We start from the raw sequence: 24,558 nt of genomic DNA on the forward strand, positions 1-24,558 counted from the left end.
CGGCCGGGCGGCGGGGGGAGGCCGGGGCCGCGGAGCCACGTCGTCCTCCCGGGTGGGGGGCGCCGGGCTCGGGTTTCCCCTCGGCCCCTCCCCGCGATCTCGTCGCGAGGGGCGGACCCAGGCGAACCCGACTGGGGACTGGAGGGCTCGGCGGAAGACCGGGAAGAAGTTCTTTGTCAAGCAACAGATGTTTGAGGATGAAATTCCCTCTGTTCTTCCGGAAAACGGAAAGGAGCCAGGCGCTGCCCCTCCTCACCTCCAGATGGGCGCTGGAATCTCCATCCGACAGCACCCCAAGATGTGGGGACTTAAACCAGCCCCGCAGCCCCGAACTTGGAGTCCCCTGGAAGTGAGGTGGCAAACTCAAACTCAAATGTGGCAGAGAGTCTTGGAGGCAACTTCAGTTTGATCCAGGGCCCCAAGCCGACAGAGTCCTGTTTCCCAAAGGAAATCAGGATTTCAGATATGTATGCTTTCATTTCCAAATGAAGGCAACTCGTTTTACAAAAGCATCATGTGACTGTATATAACCCTTGTACATTGGATTGGGAGTAATGCTACCCATGTAGAGAAACCACAGTGTTCTGACAACGACTATCCACAGGCAGTGGTTACTGAGCACACGCTGTAGCTAGTGACTGAGGCTGTGAACATTTTGTGACTGAGGCTGTGAATATTTACATTTAAATCGTCACATGTGACTACTGGCTGTCAAATTGGGCAGTGCAGATCCACAGCAACTGATTCTTTTTGTCTTTTTGTGTCACAGCTTTTTAAGGCTCATTGAAGCCCAGGGACTGTCTTCCAGGAAAGGAGTTTCCTGGCATGGATGTTTGGTTCCAATATCAGACTTTCATGAATCTTCTGAAGCCCCAGGTCAAGAATCTCTAGAAAACTTGGACTGAGGGTGAGAGAAGCCCAACTCCCCACAGCTGTACTCCCAGAGGCTTTTTTTGGCTATCCTTGCCAACCATCCCACCTCAGAGAGTCCAGATAAGGTCACAAGTCTATGTTCTTGTCCTTGCAGTAAAGACATTCAGGACGCACTCAACAATAGTATAAATGCAAGTATGCAGGTCTTGTGAAGACTGATTTCAATCTAGTAAAACCACTGTGAGCTCACCATGGCCATGCATTGGTAGGAAATAAGACAGTCATAGTCTCTGGAGAGCTATAAAATATGTGAACATATATTCATTCATTCGTTCATACCATCTGTCCGTTTGTCCATTTGTCAGGGGTGTGCTAGGTACTGGCTTACTGAGCATTCTGTGTGACCAGTGCTCAGGAGGGGCCTTCAGTATTATGGGCCAGAGCCCAAACTTAGGGGCCAACCAGGGAAGGCCTCCTTCAGAAAAGGACTTCTAAGCTGAGACTGGGGTGTTGGGTATGTGAGAAGAGATCCAATCCTATGCCAGCTGGCAGAGAGAATTTAAGATAACAACATCCTTGTGGCCTGTCCATTCCCACCACTTGGGGAAGACCTGGGGGGTGCAGTCTATGTGCCTCATCCAGCTGAGCTGACTTTTCATGGCATAGGAAGTGTTCCATTTGCCACCAAACATATCCCCACTGCCAGCCCAGATTCTTGAATTCCTAATGGCAGCAAAGCATTACTGTGTATAAGAGCTCCTTACTTAAAAGCAAGAGCCCGGAAGGGAAGTTGCTTAGTAACTTCTGGGCTCATCAGGCAGCAGATTGAATGAGGGGGAAGAAGTAGGAGTGGGAGGAGACACAGAGAGTGATCAAGGCTGGATAACGAGGAATAGGAACGCAGTGGGAAAGTGGGTGGAGATTGAAGACAGTTGGCTGGTTCACAATTTGGGCAGGCATGGGTTTGGGGATTGTTCACAGCTCTTGGGAATGAGGACAGCACATCCTAGTTGGCTTCCTGCCACACACAAGCGGATTCCAACAGTTAGATTGTTCCAGAGGTAGGATTGGCCCCCTTGGGAATTATCAGAGAATTGTAGCGCTGTTGTGAGTCCAGAAGAGCTATATCATTTCCCCTGGGCCTCTGTATACTCAACTTCCTTTATATTTTCATTTCTCTACTGCATAGCTGTGCTTACACCCGTTGCACCACCAGGGAGGGCCCAGTCAGGGTATTTCATTGCATAGTTGTTTTCTTTTGCTTTTAAAATGCCTTTTTATTTCTCCCCCACGGGCCTGTGTGACTAAGTACACTGTCCTCTCACAGGTTAATCTTCATTCTATCTCTCTTTTTAAAAAGTCTCCACTTTCGATAAGGCAAAGGACCCAGGAGTGACATTTATAACAGAAGACTGAACCAATGGAAAGGAAAGCAAGTTTCAAGTCAGTATATTTGGGATATACTAGTGTGCTAGATGTGATATCATCTACAATAAAAATAACCAGAAGTTACTAAAACAATAAGAAAGCGTACACATAAAATTTTAGATGAGAGCCATTTCAGATTGGTTAGAGCGGTGTCTTGATATTATCAAGGAAGAACATTTTCTCTTATTTTGTGGTTGTTTGGTTTGTTTTTCCTCAGAGGTAGGGAAAGGGGTGTTCCTGCCTTTATTTATTTTTTAATATAATAGTTTATTTTTACATCATTTTGTACATTTTTTTCATCTCATTTGTAATCCCCGTGGGTTTCCCAGCACTGAGTCACCCGTGTGCCATCACCATAGTCCTGTGCACTTCCCTCCCCCATTTTTGATCCCATTCCACACTCCACCGCCACAAAATGGTATATGGCTGTTCATTATTCTTATTATTTTCTGACCTGGTCCATTATACTCCTGCTTTGAGGGAAACCATCCGGTACCTGCTTTTATTAGCAGCAATGCTTTTAGAGTATTACCCTTCAAATCTCATTGGTTTGCATCCTGCTGCATGCCTATACCTGAGGCAATGACAGACAACGGGAATAGAATTTCCAGGGGTTGATTTAGAGGCACCCAGATTCATTTCCCGGAGTTGGAAGGCACACATCCTGGGAAGACCAGCATAGTGTTCTGTTTGCAAAAGGACAATCCAAATAGCTGTGTCTTCTGGGCAGTCATGATTAACTGTTCAAAGCAGGGTTTTAAAGTGAAGTGTTTAAAAATGCTTCATTCCACCTCTTTCTACTTCTGTAGCATCCAAAATTGAGATAGTTCAAATGCACCTTTTCCATGAAGTTTTCCCTTATATTTATAATGAGTAGTCTACTTTTTCCTGAGTATGCCCAGAACCTTATACTCATGCATAATACTTTTCCTAGTGTTTGTATTAGTAACTTGCCTAAGGCTCTCCTCATTCTAAATTTAAGAGTAAGGGGCATATATGATCCATGCTAAGTTCATATGTACAGAAACTAGCACATTTATTGCCTTCTTGTAGAAGTTGATCCTCATAGGATGGATTTGCCATGAAAACAGGAACCACATAGTTTTGGTTCATCACTGTAAACCCAGCACTAAACCCAGGCCTCGTCATAGTACATGCCCAGCAAGTAGTTTGAATAAACTAATGGAATAATGACAGCTATTGATTTCTGCTTCTGGGCAAGATGGGAGAGGGACCACATTGACCCTCCCATTTGAATCAAATAAACAAAAAGCAGGCAAAATATATGAAACAACATATTTCAAGGTAGTGGACACCAGGCAGTGAAGAACATTGCAACGTGAGTCCCATGATTGCCCAGCTTCTTGTCAGCCAGAGAACAGAGAGTAGCAAAAAAGAAATAGAAATGATAGAAAAGAACCAGGTGGAAAGTGTCAAGTTGAAACGTATGATAACCAAAAGGATTAATTTATTTATTGAATAAATATCCAGCAAAGCTATCTTTCAAAAGTGGAGGTTAAATAAATATTTCTAGACAAACAAAAACTAAATCCACCATGAAGAAATATTAAAGGAAGTTTTTCAGGCTGAAAGTCAGTAACACCAGCCACAAAACATACATACACACACTTGCAAGTATAAGTAAAGATAATGTAATCATTTAAAACAATATAAATGCATATTTCTTTTCCTTATAACTGATCAAAAAACTGCATTGTATGGAACATCTATATAGTGTCTGTAACATTAATATACATAATATATTTGGCAATAATAATACAAAGGAGGTGGGTGGGAGCAAAGTTGTAGTAAGCCTAACAAAATTATACCAGGAAGTAAAATTCACAGGACAAATGAAGAAATGAAGTGGTAAATAAAAAGGTAAATATTACAAAGCTATACATGTATATGCTTGTTCTCTTTCAGCTCTTTTAAAAGATATAGATTATTCAAAGTAATCATTATAAAAGTGTATTATTGGATCTGTAACCTCATGAATAACAATAACTGCACAATCAAAGAGAAAAGGTAATAGTTATACACTAGTAACATTGTTATGTTTCATTAGAATTGACTTCTTATATTTAAAGTAGATACTGATAGGTTGAAATGCATAAATAAGTCCTGGTGCAAAGAGTAAGGAAATAACTAAAAAAAATATTCTGGGGAAAAGAATCATTAAAAGAAATGAAAATATTATACTAGAAAACAAACACCTAATACAAAAGAAAGCAGTAAAGGAGAACTAGAGAACCAAAGGAGAAGGAAATGTTTCCAGATTAGGTGTGACTCAAAGATACAAGAAATGATAACTGAATGGGTAAATACCACAAGGTGTTAAAAAATTGTATAAAAATTTTAAAATTATTTTAAACAATAATTGCTCAAACAAAGTAATAACAGTGTATTGTGATGTTTATAACATGCATAAGTTAAATGCATAAGAAAAATTGTATAAAGACAAGGGAAGAAATGGAAATAACATTTTTTAAGGTTCTTATACAAGAAATGGTGTTATGTTGCTTTATGGTACATTGTGACATAGTAAAGATTATGCACTAAGGGCCAATTACAACAGAACAGGAGTTAGTGTGAATTGTTTTACTAAAGTTTCTGCATAGCCTTGACCCTTTAGTCCAGGTATGGTCATTCGTTGAGTTGTCTTGAAACTGTCACTCCAAGGAATCTAGGGACATCTTTTTTTGGAATCTGGGGACAATTTTTAACCACTTGTCCATGTGTTTTATTGGACTCTTGGAAAATTATGCTGTTTTCATATGAAGCAAGAATATGCCCATATGACCAGGGAAAGTCACTCTTTAGAGTTCTTTGGTTCTCCAAAGAATAAAGGTATACTTTATATGTGATGGCATTTATGATCCAAGAGATAAACTGAATTTGGTTATGGCCCTTACAGACCGAGAGACGATAGAACACTCCTACTGACCTTTCCAGACCCATTGCTGTGAGATATCTTTTGCTTCTATTGCATGTCTTTGATGTATGTGGTACATTGCATTTCCCCTCCCCCATATGTTTACAAGCATTGTCATTTTGGGTTCTGTGAGTCATCTTTAATGACTCTGTTTAATTTCCATTGTTAGTGTAAAGAAGTATACTATAAACCTTAAAGCAACACAAAATATCAAAGCAGAGTTATAGCTAATGAGCTTAAAAGGTCATAGAATGAAGGCACATAAATTACCCAATTGAATAGAAGGCAACAAAAAGAATCCAGAATAAATGAAACAAATATAAAACAAGTAGCAAGACGATAGATTCAAATCTAATCATATTGGTGATTATATTCAAAATAATTATTATAAACCTTCCAATTTAAAAGGCAGAGATTGTCAAATTGGGTTAAGAAAAAGCAATAGTGGCCCTCCCTGGTGGCGCAGTGGGTTAAAGCACAGCATTAAGAAGCTAAAGCCACTTCCGCATGAGTTCGATCCCCGCCTGCCCTGGAGGTGACCACATGGCGCGGCAGACCTCTCCTGGCCCGCCCACTGCTCCCCTCAGCAGTGTACTTCATCAATCTGCCTGTTCTGCTCCCCGCTCTGTCTCTGGTGAAACCTATCACCCACCACATCTCTGGCCTGTACCCCAGTTCTGTATGAATAAATAAATAAATCTTTAAAAAAAAGAAAAAAGAAAAAGCAATAGTTAGCTATATGCTTTTCACAGGAAGTATATATGTACCTTACATATAAAGATACTGATAGATTAAAAGTATAAGGACGGACAAAATGGACCATGCTGAAAACTAATCAAAACGTTGGGGTGAATATACCAAGGTACATTTCAGAATGAAGGTTATCAGTAAGGATAAAGATTACAAGGCTGCAACTACACAGGGATAAATTGATTAAGAGAGCATAACAATATTAAATGTTTATTCACCTACTAGCAAGATTTCGAAACACATTAAAAAATAAAAAAGAACTGCAAAAAGAAATAGCAGACTAACAATGCTTGATTTGGTTGCCATTTTGGAAAATTCCACTGAACAACAGCAGAATATAGATTATTCAAATTAAGAAAATTTACCAAGATTGACCATACTCTGAGCCACAGAATAATCCTCAATACATTTAAATGGATTCAAGTAATATAAATTATGTTATTGGAGTAAGTGAACTTGTTACTATCACCTGCTAGATTTTGTAGACAAAGCCAAATTAGCCAATCAAAAGGCCAGCCTAATAATACTAACTTGCTTCACTTTAAAACTGACCCTTGCAAGATGATCATAGATCTGAGGCATCCAGGAAGAGAAGGGGATGTAGAGAAAAATGGATTATGGTAAAGGATTAGGAAAGACTATGGGTGCTTTGGTGGTATGATAGCTATGGTGATCACACCAGAGGGGAGAAACCCTACATTGTGTGAAAACAAACACGGATGTAAAATAAGGGTACATCAATAATAAAAACAGAAAACTAACCTGTCTTTGAGCTTCCAGTTTCAGTGCCATCAAGTAGAGAGCTTGGAGGTTATTTCTACTGACCTTACAAGGAAAAGGCTGAACAAACTGAAAATCAGTGATGTGTTTTGACCACAGAAGAAAACTGAGGTTGCAGGGCAAGCTGTCATCTGGAAAGACACATAAATGCAGAGAATCCCAGCTGAGTGAGATCAGCTCACTTAGAACAGACATTTTAGAGCCAAAAAATGGTAGGAGCATTATGGTGGTAATTTGGATCAATTTCTGGAGGTGGTATGAAGATTAAAAGAGAATAAGATTCCTGTGTGGTGTAATCTTAGGGACAGTGGTCCAGACTGATGTGGGTTTTATCTCTAGAGACTGTTTCAAGTCCTCATGGTGAAATGCCAAGAGAACCGTCACCTTCTGTCTCTGCTGTGTAGGGAGACTCTAACCATCTTGAACTATACCTAGAGGGCCCTATATAACAGAGGGCTATTCTCAAAGAAAAATGTTTTCTAGAACCTTATCTCTCTGGGGAAGGCATTTTCCTGTCTCTAGTTCCCTCGAACCGTACTGTCTCAGTTAAGAAAGTGGAGCAAAGAAACACCTGTGAAGGTGCAATCAGAGATGCAAACCCATGAAAAGACCATAGGACTAGAGAATTCTTCTTTGCCCCATTATTTACCACCACATCAGCAGGGTTCCAGTACAGTAACAGTCTTACAAATGAAAAGGTTTGAAGATTCCATCTCTACTTACAGAGTTTGCAGGGAAGCCCAAAGCCAACAGGGGAAACAAAACAAAGAGACTGGGAGAATTTGAAGCCATTGGCACTTACAGTTATAGCAAACATTAAACACAGCCCAACTGAGCCAGATTAAGGTAAAACCTCACTTATTTACTTTATGTTCTATTTACTTTAGTACCTATTGAATGTCAATTTACTTTAGCTCCTATTGCCCAATATATCATGTCTGCCTTTCAACAAAAAAATTACAAGATACACTAAAAGGCAAGAATAAACACAGCCAGAAGAAGCAAAGCAAACAGCAGAACCAGATTGAGACAGACGGCAGATTAGAAAATGATTAGATAGTACACTTAAAATAACTATGATTAATATGTTAAAGTAGACATATAAGAACCATGGAGAATGTAGGCAGAGATGGGAAACTTACAGAATAATAAAAAGGAAATGCTAGACTTATTAAAACAGCAAAGCACTGGCCAGTGCCTATAAGACTCAGGCACGCGGGAGCAGAAGAGAACATGTGTTTTGAGTGGGCAGGCTTTTCCCAAAAGAAAGGGGAGAGAAAGGGACTGTGTCACTGCAGCACAGTTTCTGGGTGGCAGCAGATACATAATGGCTGCTCCTACAAAGAGCATAAAGATAGATTAGAAGTGAAAAAGTTTCTCCCAACATTGTGTTTGAAAGCAATTGCTGACTTACAGCATGAAGGGTGGAGTGAAAAGAAGGAAGATGAGTTAGAAGGCTATTGCCAATGGAACAAAGATTCCAACACTGACATCTGCAGTCAGTTTATTCTTTTCCCTGATGCTATGGACTGAACCATGCTCCCCAGAACTCCGGATTCATATACTGATGCTATATCCTGCCAGTGTGACTGTATTTGGAGATAGGGTGTTTAGGAGGTAAAGTTAAATGAGGACGTAGGGTAGGGGTCTAATCTCATGGGATGGATGAACAGATCTCCCCGTATAAAAATGATCTCCTGATATTCCCCACACATGGATGCCTGCTTATCAGGAAAAGGTCATAAGGACTTATGAAGAAGGCGACTGACTACCTGCTAAGAAGAAAGCCCTCTCCAAAAGCCAACCCCGTAGGCATTCTGATCTTGAATTTGGAGCCTCCAGACTATGAGAAAATAAAGTTCTGTTGTTTTAGCCATGCAGTCTGGTATTTTTTTATGGCAGCCCAAGCAGACTAATATACCTACTCATGAAATTTCATAATTGTCCATGGTTATATTGCCACCAGTCAGAAAGGGAACAGCCTAGAAATCCAAGAAAGTGCTGGTTACTGATAAGCAAAGTTTTAGGTCAATAAAACTCTGCAAATTAGTTGAAAGAAAGGAACTCTCATTGAAAAATTGACACAAGGACAAAATTCATCTTTCAGAAGATGCATGGATTACCTGGTGTGTCTCAGAGACGCCACACGATTTCTTGCAGTAAGACTTGATGACTGATGACCTTGGGGAAAGCAATTGAGTGAGATCAAAAACTTTGAAGGGGACCCTCCCTGGCGGCGCAGTGGGTTAAAGCACAGCACTAAGAAGCTTAAGCACCTTCTGCATGAGTTCTATCCCAGCCTGCCGGAGGTGCCACATGGCGCGGCAGACCTCTCCTGACCCGCCCGCTGCTCCCCTCAGCAGTGTACTTCGTCGATCTGCCTGTTCGGCTCCCCTCTCTGTCTCTGGTGAATCCTCTCATCCTCCGCATCTCTGGCCTATATCCCAGTTCTATATGAATAAATAAATAAATCTTTTAAAAAAATTAAAAAATAAAATAAAACAAAGAACTTTGAAGGGAGACTGGAGTTGGTGGTAGTAAACAGGAAAAAAGGGAGAGTAGGGAGACCTCTGGAAGAGGAGGAGAAAGGACAGCAGATGGACCCCACATGTTAGGAGTCAGCTTGTCTGAGTGAATACGAGGAGGGAAGGGGCAAAGGTGTCCAGGTATGAAAAAGATTGCAAGGTTTAAATGTTACAAATACATCTCCCTGAAGGAGAAGCACCGTTTCCCTGCCCCCACTCACATGCAGTGACCTTGGGTTACAAGTCTCAGTACCTGGGGGCTAGTGATGCACTATCAAACTATGGCCAGTCACTGAGACAACGTCTCTGCCCAGGGAGCTGACCCCCATGGCACAGCAGACCTCTCCTGCCTTGCCTGCTGCTCCCCTCAGCAGTGTATTTCAACATATCTGCCTGTTCTGCTCCCCACTCTGTCTCTGGTTCATCCTCTCATCCCCCCACACCCCAGTTTACACCCCAGTTCTTGTATGCATAAATAAATAAATATTTAAAAAACAAGTCTCAGTACAGGAACCTGAGCAGGGAAACTGCTGAGTACTAAGGGTAGAGCTGAGCGACCAGGTGGGTCTATATAATATAGAAAGCAGGTGGGACTGTACTCTTGCTGATTTCAGCTTGAGACTTGGAAAAGACACATGGAGGAGAAACACAGAGGGGCTGTCCTTGGCAGGGACAATGGCCACCGCTATCTTGATTTGTACTTGATTTGTGATTTTTGCATCTTGCCTTCTGCCCCAGCTCTCTGAGACCTGCCTATTTCCTTTCTTATGTTCCTTGCCAGAGAGTACCTTAGATTTGTGGCCAACATTTGGGCCTCACTGGCCCCACTTCAGGGCAAACCCGTTTGGCTGGGCATTTGTACACTAGAGGAGTGGGTAATTTGGGGGATTTTATTGAAAAACTAATCCTTTGTTTGCTTCCTTTTTCTACTCACACTAATTCTACTAAAGACCTTTCAGAATAAGATTCTGCTTCCTTTGCCTTTGTGCAGGAGATGGCTGGATCTCTTTTAGAGGGTACACACCTTGACAGCTTGCGTCTCCTGGGTACTCCTCAATCATATGCTAATAAAAGAATAAGAGGATAGGTAGGAATGCAAAAGAGAAATCCAGTGTTTTAGGGACAGCAAGATGGGGCAGTATCCTGTCTGACTGCTGTAGAACACATCAGCTTGACATATACTTTTCACCAGCTCTTTGAGACGGATTTTAGAAACAGCAGCAACAGTGATGGGGAAAAATTTGGCATAGGATTTACTGAATTGAGGCAAGAGGAGTGCACAGGTACAATTGCTATAAACCAGGATTTATTTTGAGTGAAGACCCAACTGCCAAATGTTATGGAAGGAAGGAAAGAAGCAAGTAAGAAAGGAAGAGTGAGACACGTGTGACTTGGTGATGGGAAACCCGCGAGGATTACAGTTGAGATGGAAAAAAAAATGTACAAAATGATGTAAAAATAAACTTTTGTAATAAAAAAAAAGAAGAGTGAGAAAGAAAGGAAGAAAGGGGAAAGGGAGGGAGAGATGAAGGGAGAAAGAAACAAGAAAGAAAAGTCCTTTAGGCCTTTGGAAGGATGAGTGTTAGGTATCCTTGGCTTCCCCTGGGGTATTAAATTTCCTAGTCAGAACCGCATGAAATTTGATATCCCCTTGCAGGAAATTAGAAAAAAGTCATTTGTTTGCCTAAGAGCTATAAACTCAACCCAGTAGCCAGAAATTATTGGGGGTGCTCCACTCTGTTCCCAGGTTCCTCAACCCTTGTGTGGGCTGGAAAGATGGGGTTCTTCTCAACTTCTGTACTGGTGGGAAGCCACCTCTTCTCCCCACAGGGCTTCTCTTTTAAGATTTGCTGGTGGGATTGGACTCTGTGTTCTGGCACCTACAATCCCTACTCGCCTCGGAAGGGCTGATATTTCAGTAACATAGGATGCTGCTGCTGATCACCTTCTCCACGACAGTACGTGCAAAACATTTGTGATTGTTTCTGACAAACCAAAAGAGAGTTAAACAGAATGTTGTATCCATAGTAATGGCCTTTTAACTTCCTTTTGAAGTATTACTCCAATTATTCTTATAGAATAACTATAGAGTAAACAAAAAATGGGAATCACCCTCATCTTACCACCCAGAGATAACTGTATCTTGTATCTTGTATCTTGTATAGCATACAAGATTTACATATCATGCACATGCAGACATGAAATATGAAAATAGTGTCATTTCCGTTATTTCCTTCCCCTTCTGCAGTTTATCAGGCTATTGTGAACACTTCTTCTACACAATACAGTGTTCTTCTACACAACACTGTCAATGGCTGGCAACCACCAACTCCCAGAGGTGTCTAAAATAAGCATTTGCTTAGTTTACAAGTGAGCCAGGGGGCAGCTGATCTGGGCTCTGCATTTGCAGGGGTTCAGCTGCTGTGGGCTCAGCCTGGCTGTTCTTGGGCTCCCTCAAGTGCCCGTGCATTCAGCTGCCAGCAGCCGGTTGCCGTTATAATTGGCTCATTTGTCTAGCACTGGCTGACTACTGCTTCTTCTGGGAATGTTACAGCTGGCCAACGGGGGCAATTCCACTCGTTTGAGGTGAGTTATCCTCCCAGAGGCTAGTGTGGGCATGTTCTCACAGCTATTCAGAGGAGCAAGGGTGACGCAGATAAGTGCCAGCACTTTTGCAAGTTTCTACTGGTGTGATATTGGTTCACATCCTGTTGTGGGCCAACAGAAGTCAGGCCAAGTGCAGAGTGGAGGCTGGGCACAAGTTTGGGGCAAATGGAGTGGGTACAGGGAGCGGTAGAGAAGGTGGGACTTTTTTTTTTTTTTTACATAAATGCTTTCACCAATATCTGTGTCCTCTGATTACTGTGTGGAACAGATTCCTAACATTAGTATTCTAGGTGGAAGCTACATACTTTCCTGAAGGCTGAAGGTCAACCACCCCATTTTTCTCTGGAACCATGTACTGTTGTACATTCCCATGAGCTGTAAATGAAAGAACATATTTCTGTATGACCATGATTATAGAGACAATATGCAAACTGAGAATACACTAGGATATTTTTAAATGACATGATGTGCCCCCAAAGTTTCATAGACATGAACAAAGGAGGTCCCAGAAGAGGACCTAACATGGTCCTTGGGAAATGTCTACCCTTTCATCGCCCTAAGGCATACTGGGAAAAACTCTGGGACAATTTTGAGGATCAGAGAAGGTGACTGCATATCTTGGTTTGTGTAGAAATATCTTGGCTTACTCTGCTGGCCTGGTTTAATTTTTAAGAGTGCCCGCTTTTATTCTCAAAGGTTTTCCATTTTGGGTTATAGATTCTATGACCCCCCAGGTCACGAATACCTCAGCTTTTCTTTGATCCTAAACTCCTTCATTTATTTAACTCATGGGTTTTTTTGGGTTTTGTTTCGAAAGTTGACCATATGCCTAGTTTTGTGCGAGGCACACAGCATACTGCATTGAGCGAAATCTGAAGCAGTTCCTGACCGTATGGTCTTTCAGTCTACGAGTGGAGAGCTGTTTTAAAGGAATAGTCACAAAAATCAATGTAGACCTGACACTGTGGTTGCTACAAGCAGGGGTCCGTGGTGCTAAGACCTTTTATCTTGTAGGGAGAATCGATCATCCCAGAGAACAGGGGAGAATCCGTGAAGAAGGAATAGTTCCGCTAAGATTGGAAGGATACATTGGGGACACTAGGGCAAGGCATTCCTGGGGCAGAAAAGAACACATGCAAATCTGCCTGAAGGAAGAGGATGTAGAGAGGATGTGAAAAAAGACTCATGTTTCCAAGGGATTTGGAGTGCGATCAGACAGGAGAGGTAAAAGGCAGGAGATACTGTCAAGCCCACCCAGCCCACTTTACACCTTGCTTCCTTCCTGACAGAATCTCCATTTTCCTCACAGACTTTTGCCTCAGGGGACACTGACTTTGCTATGCAATTTGTGATCACATTGGTAAAATGGTAATAATTTTTGAGGCTGGGTGATAGGTAAATGGGGTTCATCATACTAGTTTCTCTGTTTTTGATTGAAAATATATTAAATTTTTTTAACTGTGTGGAAATACAGTTTTCATTCTACTAAGGATTTATCAACAATAGTCAGGTTAACGTTTTTTAAAAAAAGATTTATTTAATTATGCACACAAGAACTGGGGTACAGGCCAGAGGTGCAGGGATGTTGAGAGCATTCACCAGAGACAGAGTGGGGAGCAGAACAGGCAGATCTACTGAAATACACTGCTGAGGGGAGCAGCAGGTGGGTCAGGAGAGGTCTACCATGCTTTGTAGGTCACCTCCCTGACCAGTGATCGAACCCATGCTGCAGTGGCTATGGATAGCTTCATAGTATTGCACTTTAAACTGAGGACCCCAGTCAGGTTAACTTTCAATTGTGGTAGCTGAGTGTACAGAGCATATCTGCATTGATGCAAAAATTCTCCTAGAGTTTTGGAGAGAATCCCTATGCTAATTTGTTATTTGAGAGTTAACTATACAATGGGGGGAAAAAAGAGCCAAAAAGAATGATTTGTTGGGATCAAAAACAGGGGTGAGGAGGGAAGTGCACGGGATTATAGTGATGGCACACGGGTAACTTGGTGATGGGAAACCCGTGGGGATTACAATTGAGATGGGGGAAAAAATGTACAAAATGATGTAAAAATAAACTGTTATAAAAATAATTTTTAAAAAATTTAAAAAAAAAGAATGATTTGTATTTGAGAGAATGTGAAAACTCCCAGGAGCAGAGGGCATATTGAGAGGGAAGGTTTGGGTGAAGTAGAGTCAGGAGTTAATGTGAAGATGAGTCTAGGGGAAACAGGTTTATGTGAGGAATGGTTCCCAGAAGGAGAGAGATGCTCATCTGTAGTCCCTACATCCTCAGACAGGGTTGGGGAATTGGTAATTAGGCAAGACACTGGAAGAGATTTGACAAAAGTATTGAGGTGGGTGGAGAGTAGGAGTTTACTGAGGTTACAGAGTAGAATTGCAGGGCAAAGGAAAATTGTAAGGAAGTGTAGAAGGAAACAATGGATAAGAAGAATAATGGGAGGAAAACACCAATGGACTGTGGGAAAGAAGTCAGTTTAGTGGCTCCACCCTGGTGATATTAAAAATTGACTCACCTCCAGAGAACTGGACTCAGCAGGAGAACTGGACGAGGTAGGGGCCTGGCACTTGTGTGTTTAAAAGAGAAGCTTTGATTCGAACTAGGCACAGTGGTGCATAGATCAGAGTGTGAGAACCCCCATCACCTGGTTGGGAAGGAAATGATGTCACCTCCGGAAGGAAGACTTGCCTCCTTCTAATAGGGAAGTGCGCTGGATGGCTTCAGGGTGGTGGTGTCCTTTTTCTTGGTCCTTCAGATTGAAATTTGAGGGTTCCATTTGTCCAGGGGCACCTTTCCAGGGTCCTGGAAGAGAATTGGACACAAAGATCAGTAGTCCTGTCTGTGCTTGCCTCGGGTGTGGGGGAGGGGCGAGGGGGGTTCAGGGCGTGTAGGTGGGGGGCTCCTCATCCAAGGACTAGCAACTGGAAATTTGTTGTTTGTTTATGCAACTTTTGATTCTGGAAATAAAATGGGCTTTCAAAATCAGCCAACCCACCAATCAGCACTGTGGAGGGTGGTATGTTTGGGCTAATTGTTTTCCTTTTCATTTAAACTTATTTCCCACTGAGTATGAGGTAGCACTTCCCAGTAAATCTTTAGTAATTCCCAGGCATACAGCTATTGCCCTCACTCCCCAGCAGGACATACTAACGTGGACTCATTTGTACAGAGAACAGGAATAGTAGCTTTTATAGCTTATGACCTGAAGAACTGCTTTTCCTCCTGACAATCATAATTTGCCCATGCTTCTAAAAACACATTTCAAAATCAAATGGACTTTGAGAGTTTGGAATGTGCTGGAAGAATATATTAAGGCATATCTTATTAGCCGGGTTATCTATCTATCTATCACTCTAGATAAACTTTCCTCTTGTTTTTTTCTTTCTTATGATTTCCTTGGTCACTTTGAGTTGCCTGAAGGTCAAAGAATTAGGCCTGCCCCAATTAGTGGTGGTAACAGGAGTCAGAGAGAATCACTTTTTTTTCTTGGTTTCCACTGTGATTCTCTGATTTGAATTCACAGTGGCAGGATGAAGGAAGGGCGGGTGTCTGGGAGGGAAGCACAAGTTGAATAAAGGCCGGGAGGCCAGTCGGTCATGGGTCACTGTCTGCACAGACTCTGGAAGCAGAGCAGAAGCAAAGCTGGCTTGGCATGGGCAGCTGGATTAGGGAGGCTGAGCAAGAGGGGGTCTGCATGGTGTCTGGGAAATCTGGAGCCATTTAAACAAGCCATTTAAACCTGACAGACTCGTTGGTGTTTTAAGATTTCCCAGGCATTTATGTGCAGGATGAGGTAGGGAGAATGTGTGTTGGGGGCACAGTAATGGAGGTGATGTTGGTGGTGGGGGGATGAAGTTAGGAGAATAAAGGTTCTATTTTGAGTAAAAAAAAAAAAAATCCTGAGCACCTACTATGCACTTTGTGTTGAGTCAGGCACCACCTTCAAGAAATCCTTTCAGTGAAAATAACCAGGATCTGCCTTCTTGGCCAAGTCTGAACTCAAATTCTTTCTTGACCCTTCCTCTTTTCTACCCAATGTATCAAGTCTTCCTGTTATCCTGTGCCTTTTGCATCTGCCTCTTCTCCCCCACCCCACTTCCTTCAGCCACCTCAGCTGACGCCTTCTCGCCCTTCTTAGGTCTATCTGCTTCCACTCTCCCGCTCAGCCCTCGCTCACCTGGCAGCTGTGGGAGGCAAGGATGGCTTTCTAAAATACATTGATTCAGGCCACCTCTCCCCCAAACAGGCCACCTTCTCCTGAGGTGGGTTCCCCAGTGTCTTTAAGGTAAAGCCCAAGCTCCCTGGGAGAACCAGCCCTGGTACCTGGGTCCTGGTTGGGGTTCTCCTGCCCCCACCTTCCCAGCATTCCTGCTTCCCCTACCTTGGCGCTTTGGATGTGGTCATGTGAAATTACTTTTGTACCTCTAAAGGGCCTAACAGGTCACGCTGTCTCTCTTGCTTGTGGGAATCACATCCTCCATTCTGCCTCTCTCCTGACTTATTCTTCAAAATCCATTTAGGGACCCCCTTCCTGCTGAAAACTCTTTCTGGTCCACAGGTTTCCTCCTGGCTGCTTTCAAAAAAATGATCTCTTTGATTGCCCTGCAGTTGAGCATAGCACATCATCCCTGGCTGTTTTCTCCTATAAGGGCGTGTCAGGATGGCAGGGATACTTCTCCCATGGCCTCTTGACATATAAAAGGGGCTTCAGAAATATTCCTCAAATAGGAGTGGATGAATTTACAGGAACCTGGGTCACAGGAGAAGGGGAGGAGTTTTGGTTCTCTCTCTCTCTTTTTAAAGATTTATTTATGCATACAGAACTGGGGTACAGCCAGAGGGCAGGGGCAGTGAGAGGATTCACCAGAGACTGAGTGGGGAGCAGAACAGGCCGACTGATGAGGTACACTGCTGAGGGGAGCAGCGGGCGGGTCAGGAGAGGTCTGCCGTGCCATGTGGATCACCTCTGGGTCTGGAGATCGAGCTCAGGCTGAAGTGGCTTTAACTTCTTTGTGCTGTGCTTTAACCGGCTGCGCCACCAGAGAGGACCCTTGGTTCTCTTTTATTGACAAAGAACTGAGGCTCAGAAAATGATTTCATAATTGGTTCAAAGTTTCTCATTTCACTGCCCAGAATCCATTGAGCGCTGCTGATTCCCTGTCCAGGGCTTTCTCCTCTTCCTCACCATCATAATGGGGCGTGCCAAGGAAAAGAGAGCTCAGTCTGCCTTCGTTTCTGGCTGATCATTCAGGAAGCTTCCAATGGGGCCATAGAAAGTACGAGAACAATAGAGGAAGAGGCTTTGATAGATTGGTAAAGAATTTCACAAACTGGAGAATTATTTGGCTTGGCCATGGTAAAATGTGAGGAATCCAAATGAACCATTTTTCAACATAATTGCAAACATTTATTTCACTGAAGTCATTATTCAAAACACAAATCCTCCCTGTGTCTGAAAACCCAAGGATCTAGTTGCATGTGTTCACCACTGTTTTTTTTTTTTTTCCTTCTTTCTTCATTGCAATTGATGCTCTTTGCTACCTTTTTTTTTCTTCTTTGATTGACTGTAAGAGCCTCATTGCAGCATGATAGATATTGTTCATTTAACTCCAGCATTTACTTTTCCCCTAAACTAGTGCTCTGTTCATGATTGATCAGACTTCTCCTCCATTTAGCACCCATGGAAAACATCGCGAAAGATTGGGTCTGCAGCTCGGGGAGCATTTTTGCAGCAATCTGTTCCAGCCGCAGCAGGCATGCGCAGTGGCACGGAAGGTCTTAATGAAACGTTGGCAGATATTAGGGTTTTATGGACTGGAAAACAGTACAAATCAAAGCGCTTTGCTTACTGTTTATATGTTTAGAACATTTTTATTTTCTAAACCTAGCAATGTTCATCTTTTTCATCCCGCACTTGGGCTTGGTTCTTTACATATTGATTTTCCTGTTCACTGGCATGCCTCGCGCTAGGAGGTGCACTCAGGTGTGCGGCCCGCCACGAGGGGCAGCCTGGGGCAGTTCCTGGCGGAGACCCCTCAACCCCAGGACTGGGAGGCAGAGGACCTTTCTGTATAAAAAGAATCTCTACATGGCTTTCCCTTGCATGGCCTTTGGGACAAAAGAGTTGACCTTTTGATGTTAGTTTCTCCCCAACATTTACATGCATAACAAACGCTATAGCAAAAGTAGCATTCTCTCTCTTCTAAATTTTGTAAGGGGATGGGCAGTAAGCAAAATCCATCACAGATGGTTTCTCCAGGAGTCCGCAAATCTTTGATGAGATCGGAGAGATTGTAAATATTTTTGGCGTTGGGGGTCCTATGTGGCCTTTGTTACACAAATTTGCCATAGTTAACGCTCAAAAGATAGGTAATGGGAGTGGCTGTTCTAGCAAACGGTACAAAAAGACTGGGGGGATTGCTGGATTGTGGGTCAAAGTTTGCTGATTTTGGGTTTAAATGAAAAGACTTTAATCAACATTAGACGTATATATGGACAGATCAAGGGAATGAACAAGGAGCAAGGAGGTGCCGGAGACCAGTGTGTCAGGAAGCTAATACTCCCTCAAAGGCCGAGGAGGCAAGGAGAACATGGTGTCACTGTGGCCTGGTGAGAGTGGGGTCCTGGGAGGCACGAGAGCAGGGAAGAAGCTGGGAAGAAATTCTTCTGCTGCTTTTTCCTCCCTCCCTCAGATCTCCCTGCTGTACCTCCCACTGTCTGTTCCAATCTGAAGCCAGCCAGCAAAGAGCCAGGGATTAAGTGTCCAGGAGGCATCACCTCAGAGATCATAGCACAGGTAGAAGGGGCAGGGGTGGTGGGTGAAGGAGGGAGAGAGAACAGATCAGGGAGGAAGTGGGCAAAGCAAAAGGAGAATCAACAGCACTTGTGATGTCCACTGGGGGCGATCTCCTTAGAACCTTCTGCTTCAGGGAGTGACTGTAAGCTTGTCTGGCTGCTTCCCTGAACTCTGACTTTATTTTAGAGAACTGACATGCCCCACAAGCCTGCCCCAGGTTCAGGCATGGCTCCAGTCACAGCGATAGTTTCCAGGATAGCTCATGGACTAATTCAGGTGGAGATGCAGGTGCAAAACTTTTGGAAAAGCTGAGATCTCTTTGTCTGATCATGTGGAAAGGCCCTCACGGGTCGGGGGAGCTGTGCCCTAAAATCACAGAGGAGGGCACAATGCCAGGGGGTGGGATGGAGGTGGGGAGAAAGCCAGGTCCCGATACTATCACTTAGGCCTGGATCAAGTTATATCTGACACAAGAAAGATTTCTCAGGTAGATGAGTCAACAATTTCCCTTTTACCGAGACACTTCTGTTTGTAGCAATTGAAAAATCTTGGCTGAGAGAGAATGTCCAGATTTCTCTCTGGAGCCAGGACAGACTCCTCACACTGTCATATGAGGCACCCCTAATCACCACCACAAGCCAGAGGCGGAGATGCACCTGTGAGTGTGTTTTCAGGTACGCATATAGCTGCTATAAACATGGCATTAATTGCTAGCACACATATTTTTAAGATATAAAAATCTTCCTTTTTTGAATATATGCATGACATGAACCTCGTATGTCTCAAAGACAGCAACTTCCTAGGTAATTACACAGGTATGATGAAAACCATGGCAACCCCGGAGTTCTGAGACCTCATGTCATCCCAGGGCGCTGCGGCTCTGGGGCGCTGTTGACATAGTGCCCATCAGCTCTGCAGTGTCTGGGTGGCTTTCCCTTTGCTTGAGGTCTGCTGCACATCAGGTTTCTTTGCAACCACCTGGCTTCATACTGTGCCACACCTGCCATTAGCGATTCCCCAAGTTGTAAGTTGTACAGGCCAGGAAAAAGACCAAAACAGAGAAGTAACACAAAACTGCGAACTTTGCTTTGCTAAGAACATGTCACAAGAGAGAGAAAACAAACAACTACCATCCACTATTCCCACAAATCCATAAAGGACATTGTCATATGTCTGGAAGGACAGAACAAATGAGAACCCTTTAAATGGATCACATTTATCTTTTAGAAAGATGGCTGGTGTTGGGGGACGCTATGTCTGCCGAACCACCTGGATGGGGACATCAGGCCCCAAATGCAGCCCTCACTCTGCTCGCCAAGCCCTGGGTCCAGCACCCGCTATGTCCAATCGGATGAAGGGACACCTTTTTCTTTGCACAAAGGGGCTTCCTGCTTGCCAAGCTGTGTGCCAGCAGGGTTGTGTCTGCCCAGAAAGGGCAACTTTTTCTCATCTGTGCAAAACATTTTGGAGCTGGCAACGGCTCTGTATGGCATATGAAAAAAAAAATTCACTGAGGGTTTGTGCTCTGACCAGTGCCTGGCATATAGTAGGTGTTCAATAAAGATGTGTTCAACAAATGTCTCCATGGACGGGAACTCCATGGAGGGCCAGTCTCTCTGCAGGCGGACTCGACGGTTCAGGCACAGGAGTCACTTTCTAGGTGCTTTTCTCATCTTATTGGTATCTGAGCAGAAAGCAGTGGAGAGAGATTCAGGAAGCTCCTCCTGCTCCTTTGTTCTTTGAGAAGACAATAAGGAATCCTGCTTTGTGCCAGGGAAGGCAGTGACCCTTTGTGTGCCTACCCCATTTAGTGTGATTTACAGAGCAAGTAACCTAGTCTTTGAAGGGTTAAGTAACCTGCCCTGGCCACCCAGTGGCAAAGTGAGATTTTGACTGTGGAGTCCATACTGCTTGGGTCTGAGTAGCTGTACCCGGGCCCTGCACTCAGGAATGTACACGTGAACATCTGCCCTGGAGCCGCATGAATTAGCTTGGAGTCTGTGGTCAGCTGGCCCGTCTCCCTTTTCAGCATTTCTGTCACTGCTCCTGCCCCATTCTACGTCTGATCTGTGTGGATGTCACGACTCAAAGGATGCTTGAGTGTGTGAGGGCTGCTGTATCATATTGCCGTTAAAACTAAAGAATGCGGGCCCTCCCTGGTGGCGCAGCGGGTTTAAGTGCAGCACTAAGAAGCTTAAGCCACTTCCACATGAGTTCGATCCCTGCCTGCCCCGGAGGAGATCCACATGGCCCAGCAGACCTCTCCTGACTCCGCCCACTGCTCCCCTTAGCAATGTACTACATGGATCTGCCTGTTCTGCTCCCCGCTCTGTCTCTGGTGGGTGCTCTCACCCTTCTCATCTCTGACCTGTACCCCAGTTCTGTATGAATAAATAAATAAATCTTTAAAAAAAAAAAAAAACTACACGATGCAGGGCTCTCCATGGTGGCACAACGGGTTAAAGCAGTGCATTATGAAGTGCTCAGAAGCCACTGCAGCACAAGTTTGATCCCCGACCAGGGAGGTGACCCACATGGCGCAGCAGATCTCTCCTATCTTGCCTGCTGCTCCCCTTGTCGGTGGATTTCAGTAGATCTGCCTGTTCTGCTCCCTACTCTGTCTCTGGTGAATCTCTCACCCACCACACCTCTGGCCTGTACCCCAGTTCTGTAAGCACAAATAAATCTTAAAAAAACAAACAAACAAAAAACAGAATGCCTAAAAGCCACAGAAATTTATTCTCTTGTAGAAAGACTTGCTTTCTTTCCAGGCCTATCTTTAGAGGTCTGAGCCTAGCATCACTTTCACTAAACCACTTCTCAAGGTGACCAGGGCTGTTCTTTCTCTGGAGTCTTCCTCCTCTGGACCTGCATGCTTGCACTCATCTCCCTTCTTCCATTTCCAAAGGCAACAGTGTAGCATCTCCAAATCTCTCTACCTTGCTATCACTTCACCTTATGTTTTGTGTGTGCTGATATAATCTCTCTTTGCCCTTCTTTTATCTGGATGCTGGTGATGGTTGCAGGGCCTACCCAGGTAATCCAGAAAAATTGCCTCATCTCAGAATCCTTAATTTAGTCCCATTTGCAGAAGTTTTACCAGATATGGTGCCATTCACAGCTCCAGGGATCAGGACCTGATAACTTTGAGCTGCTATTTTTCAACCTGCTACAGGGAAGGGATTTCCCCAAGGTCACACAGCAAGTGTGACGTCACACCCAGGCAGACCCTAATCAGACGACTCCTGAGCGCCCTGCTTTACGTCACTGGTGATGTCCAAGGGACTACAGTGACTTAAGATGATGCACGACTATCTGCCTGCCATTGGACTTGGGACCCATGAAGTCATTTGAAATAGCTGATCAAGGGCTACAAGGGGCAGGGAAGGAATGCACCTTCCCTGAGGAGAAGTAGTGGTAAACACCGACGAAAAGCTTTCTCCCCAGGCTTGTCTTCATGCCTTGCTGAGGCCAGTGGAAGCTGCCATCTCCAGGGGGCCACTGGGCTCTGAGTGCACAGGGGTGTGGCGGGGGTGCCTGGTGGTCTCATCACCTGGAAAATTTGCTCTCTCAGAACTTTGTCTTTTCTTGCCTTGCCTGGATTAGCAAATCACAGAATGAGTGAAGCTAGCATGAACAGATAGAGTGAAGTCTGAATGATTTAAGGATTCTCATTTTAGGAGTAAGAACAAGAGCACAACTCACACCTGAGATTTACTGCACATTTGCCATGTGCCGGGCAACTGATCTTTTTATCTCCTTTAACTCCACTTTTCAGATGAAGGAACGAAGGCCTAAGAAGGGGTAATGAAGCCTCTAGCAGACCAGGAAAGAATGGAGAAAAGGCATGCTCTAAGTGGGGTCGGGGGGAGAGGCTGAGGAGGAGGGGTTAGATGCTCTAAGTAGGGAGTTGGGAGGGTGAGAATAAGCAATGATACTGAACATGAGACATTCAGGCTGCACGAAACCTACTACACTGGGCCGGACATTGTCCACTCGGCCGCCTGCTGCTCTTTCCCATAGGAAGCCTTCAGTGACCAGTCACAGACAGACAAACCTTCTCAGACTGACCCAAACAATCCAGCTGCCCTTGGATTGTTGCCCTGTAGCCAGGCGTCCAGCAGGAGAGTGGGATTCAGGGCTGTTGCTGAGGACAACAAAGCAGGCTGGAAAGATGGGAAAGTAAACAATGAAGATGGCGGAGAACTTGTTGATGAACTGAGGGTTCAAAAATGAAATAGAAACCTGAAGAAGACATTGATTCAGGGGAGCATGCTGCTTTGCAAAAGTCCTATTGTGACTTCAGTTTTTGCTGGCTTTGTGCGCCCTCTCACCTGATGAAATGTGCAGGGGGTTGGGCCCACTGATGGTTCTCTCGAGGCTTTGTTGTCTGAAGAGTGTGTGCTCTTTGCTGAAGGGTGACCATGAGTGAAGGTTCTGCCCCAGCAGGATAGAGCATGTGGCTTTTCCAGGGATGCCTGTTTAGGGGGACACATCTATCTAGCTCTGGAGTTCAGTGTGAAGGAGGCCGTGGTATGGTGCTCAGGGGAATCAATGCAATGTAAGCAGAAGGGATGTGGTCACCTCTGGGGAGAAAGTGACCCTGTGGGGTTCACTGTGCTTGCATTTTCCTCTCTGCCACAACAAAGGTAAGTTCCTAGAATGAGTCTATTCCAACTTCTGGGTTCTGGAATGGAGCCATGGCGGCCCTGAAATGGGAAGGGAGCTAACCAGCAATGCTGTCAGCCACCACGCTTCCTGGGTTGTGTGTTCCTGCATATAACCTACTTGTTCTGACTAACGCAAATCCTGTTGTCTTTGCATACTGGAGTCACTTACTCTAACACCCCTATCAATAATAGATTGGCATTAATATCTCCAAATCCTACCAACTCTGTTGGGTAGAGGATGTTATTTGAGCACCCTCACCCCAGGGTTCCCATAAGGGTTCCATTTGCAGAGCTCCAGGTGATGGTTAATGTGCCTCTTGGTCTACAAAAATGAAGGTTGAAATCATCGATAGAAAATGTATTGGGGAGTTGTGATGTTGTGAAGCGAATGGAAGATTATTTAGATAAATGAATTAATCTGATTGAAATGGTTCCCAGAAGTAAATGTCAGTGAACCAGACGTGGTAATTTCTTGCTCATGAAGTAGTGTTAGTGTGCATGTGATTTGAAGTTTATGTTAAAGCACATGCCTGAGATTGCCTCTGGGGCTGTGGATAGGGTAAATGGGGTGGGGTCCCCACGAATGAGAACTGTTTGTGTCAAATACAGTTAGCTCAAACAGCATGACAGGCCAGACTAGAGGTTCCTAGAAGGCAGTTGTGAATCCTAAACAATAAACTGAGGTCAGAACTATATCCTTTGTGTAGAAATTATTATCAAGCTTTCTGCAGACATCTGGTAAGCAAATTCCAACTGTCCGTGTTGCAGAGCTTGCTTCAGAGAGAACAACTGCTTCTTTAAATGTGTGTGGGGTTCTTAAATGTGTGTGGGGTTTTCCACACTGGGTTACTGTTAAGATATGCGCTTGGAAAGGATTCTGAGATTAAAGAGTAATTGAGGTAATAGAGTTAAGTAGTTTCTTTACTTTAGAACTTCTCAGAGATTCTCACACATTAATTCTTGTTTGTTAATATTCTCCAGAAGGAATTATAATATATATCCATCCAACTCTTCAAAACTTTATGACCAAAGATTTTCTACCCAGGCCTACTTTATTCACACTGTGTTCCAAGCATCAATCCATTCAAAAACCCCTTCATAAATGTACCCAGAATGATGTTTAACCAAACACCTGGGCAGCCTGCAACCCAGTCAAGTGGACACATGAAACTGACCAT

General features: G+C 43.9%; 1 protein-coding gene across 1 annotated transcript in view; it reads right to left on the reverse strand.

The window, feature by feature from the left end:
* The window catches only part of RCN1 (reticulocalbin 1, EF-hand calcium binding domain), a 73,085-nt gene that overhangs the window by 11,178 nt on the left and 37,349 nt on the right, over positions 1 to 24,558 (reverse strand). Inside the window, exons 2-5 of the mRNA XM_004683582.2 lie at positions 14,603 to 14,716; positions 12,204 to 12,273; positions 8,890 to 8,947; positions 257 to 343 (exon numbers count right to left, since the gene is read on the reverse strand). Coding sequence (XP_004683639.1) covers positions 257 to 343; positions 8,890 to 8,947; positions 12,204 to 12,273; positions 14,603 to 14,716 — 329 coding nt within the window. The remainder of the gene's footprint in view (positions 1 to 256; positions 344 to 8,889; positions 8,948 to 12,203; positions 12,274 to 14,602; positions 14,717 to 24,558) is intronic.

This window comes from Condylura cristata, unplaced genomic scaffold (genome assembly GCF_000260355.1).
Source record: "Condylura cristata isolate star-nosed mole 26May11 unplaced genomic scaffold, ConCri1.0 scaffold00015, whole genome shotgun sequence".
NCBI lineage: Eukaryota > Metazoa > Chordata > Mammalia > Eulipotyphla > Talpidae > Condylura > Condylura cristata.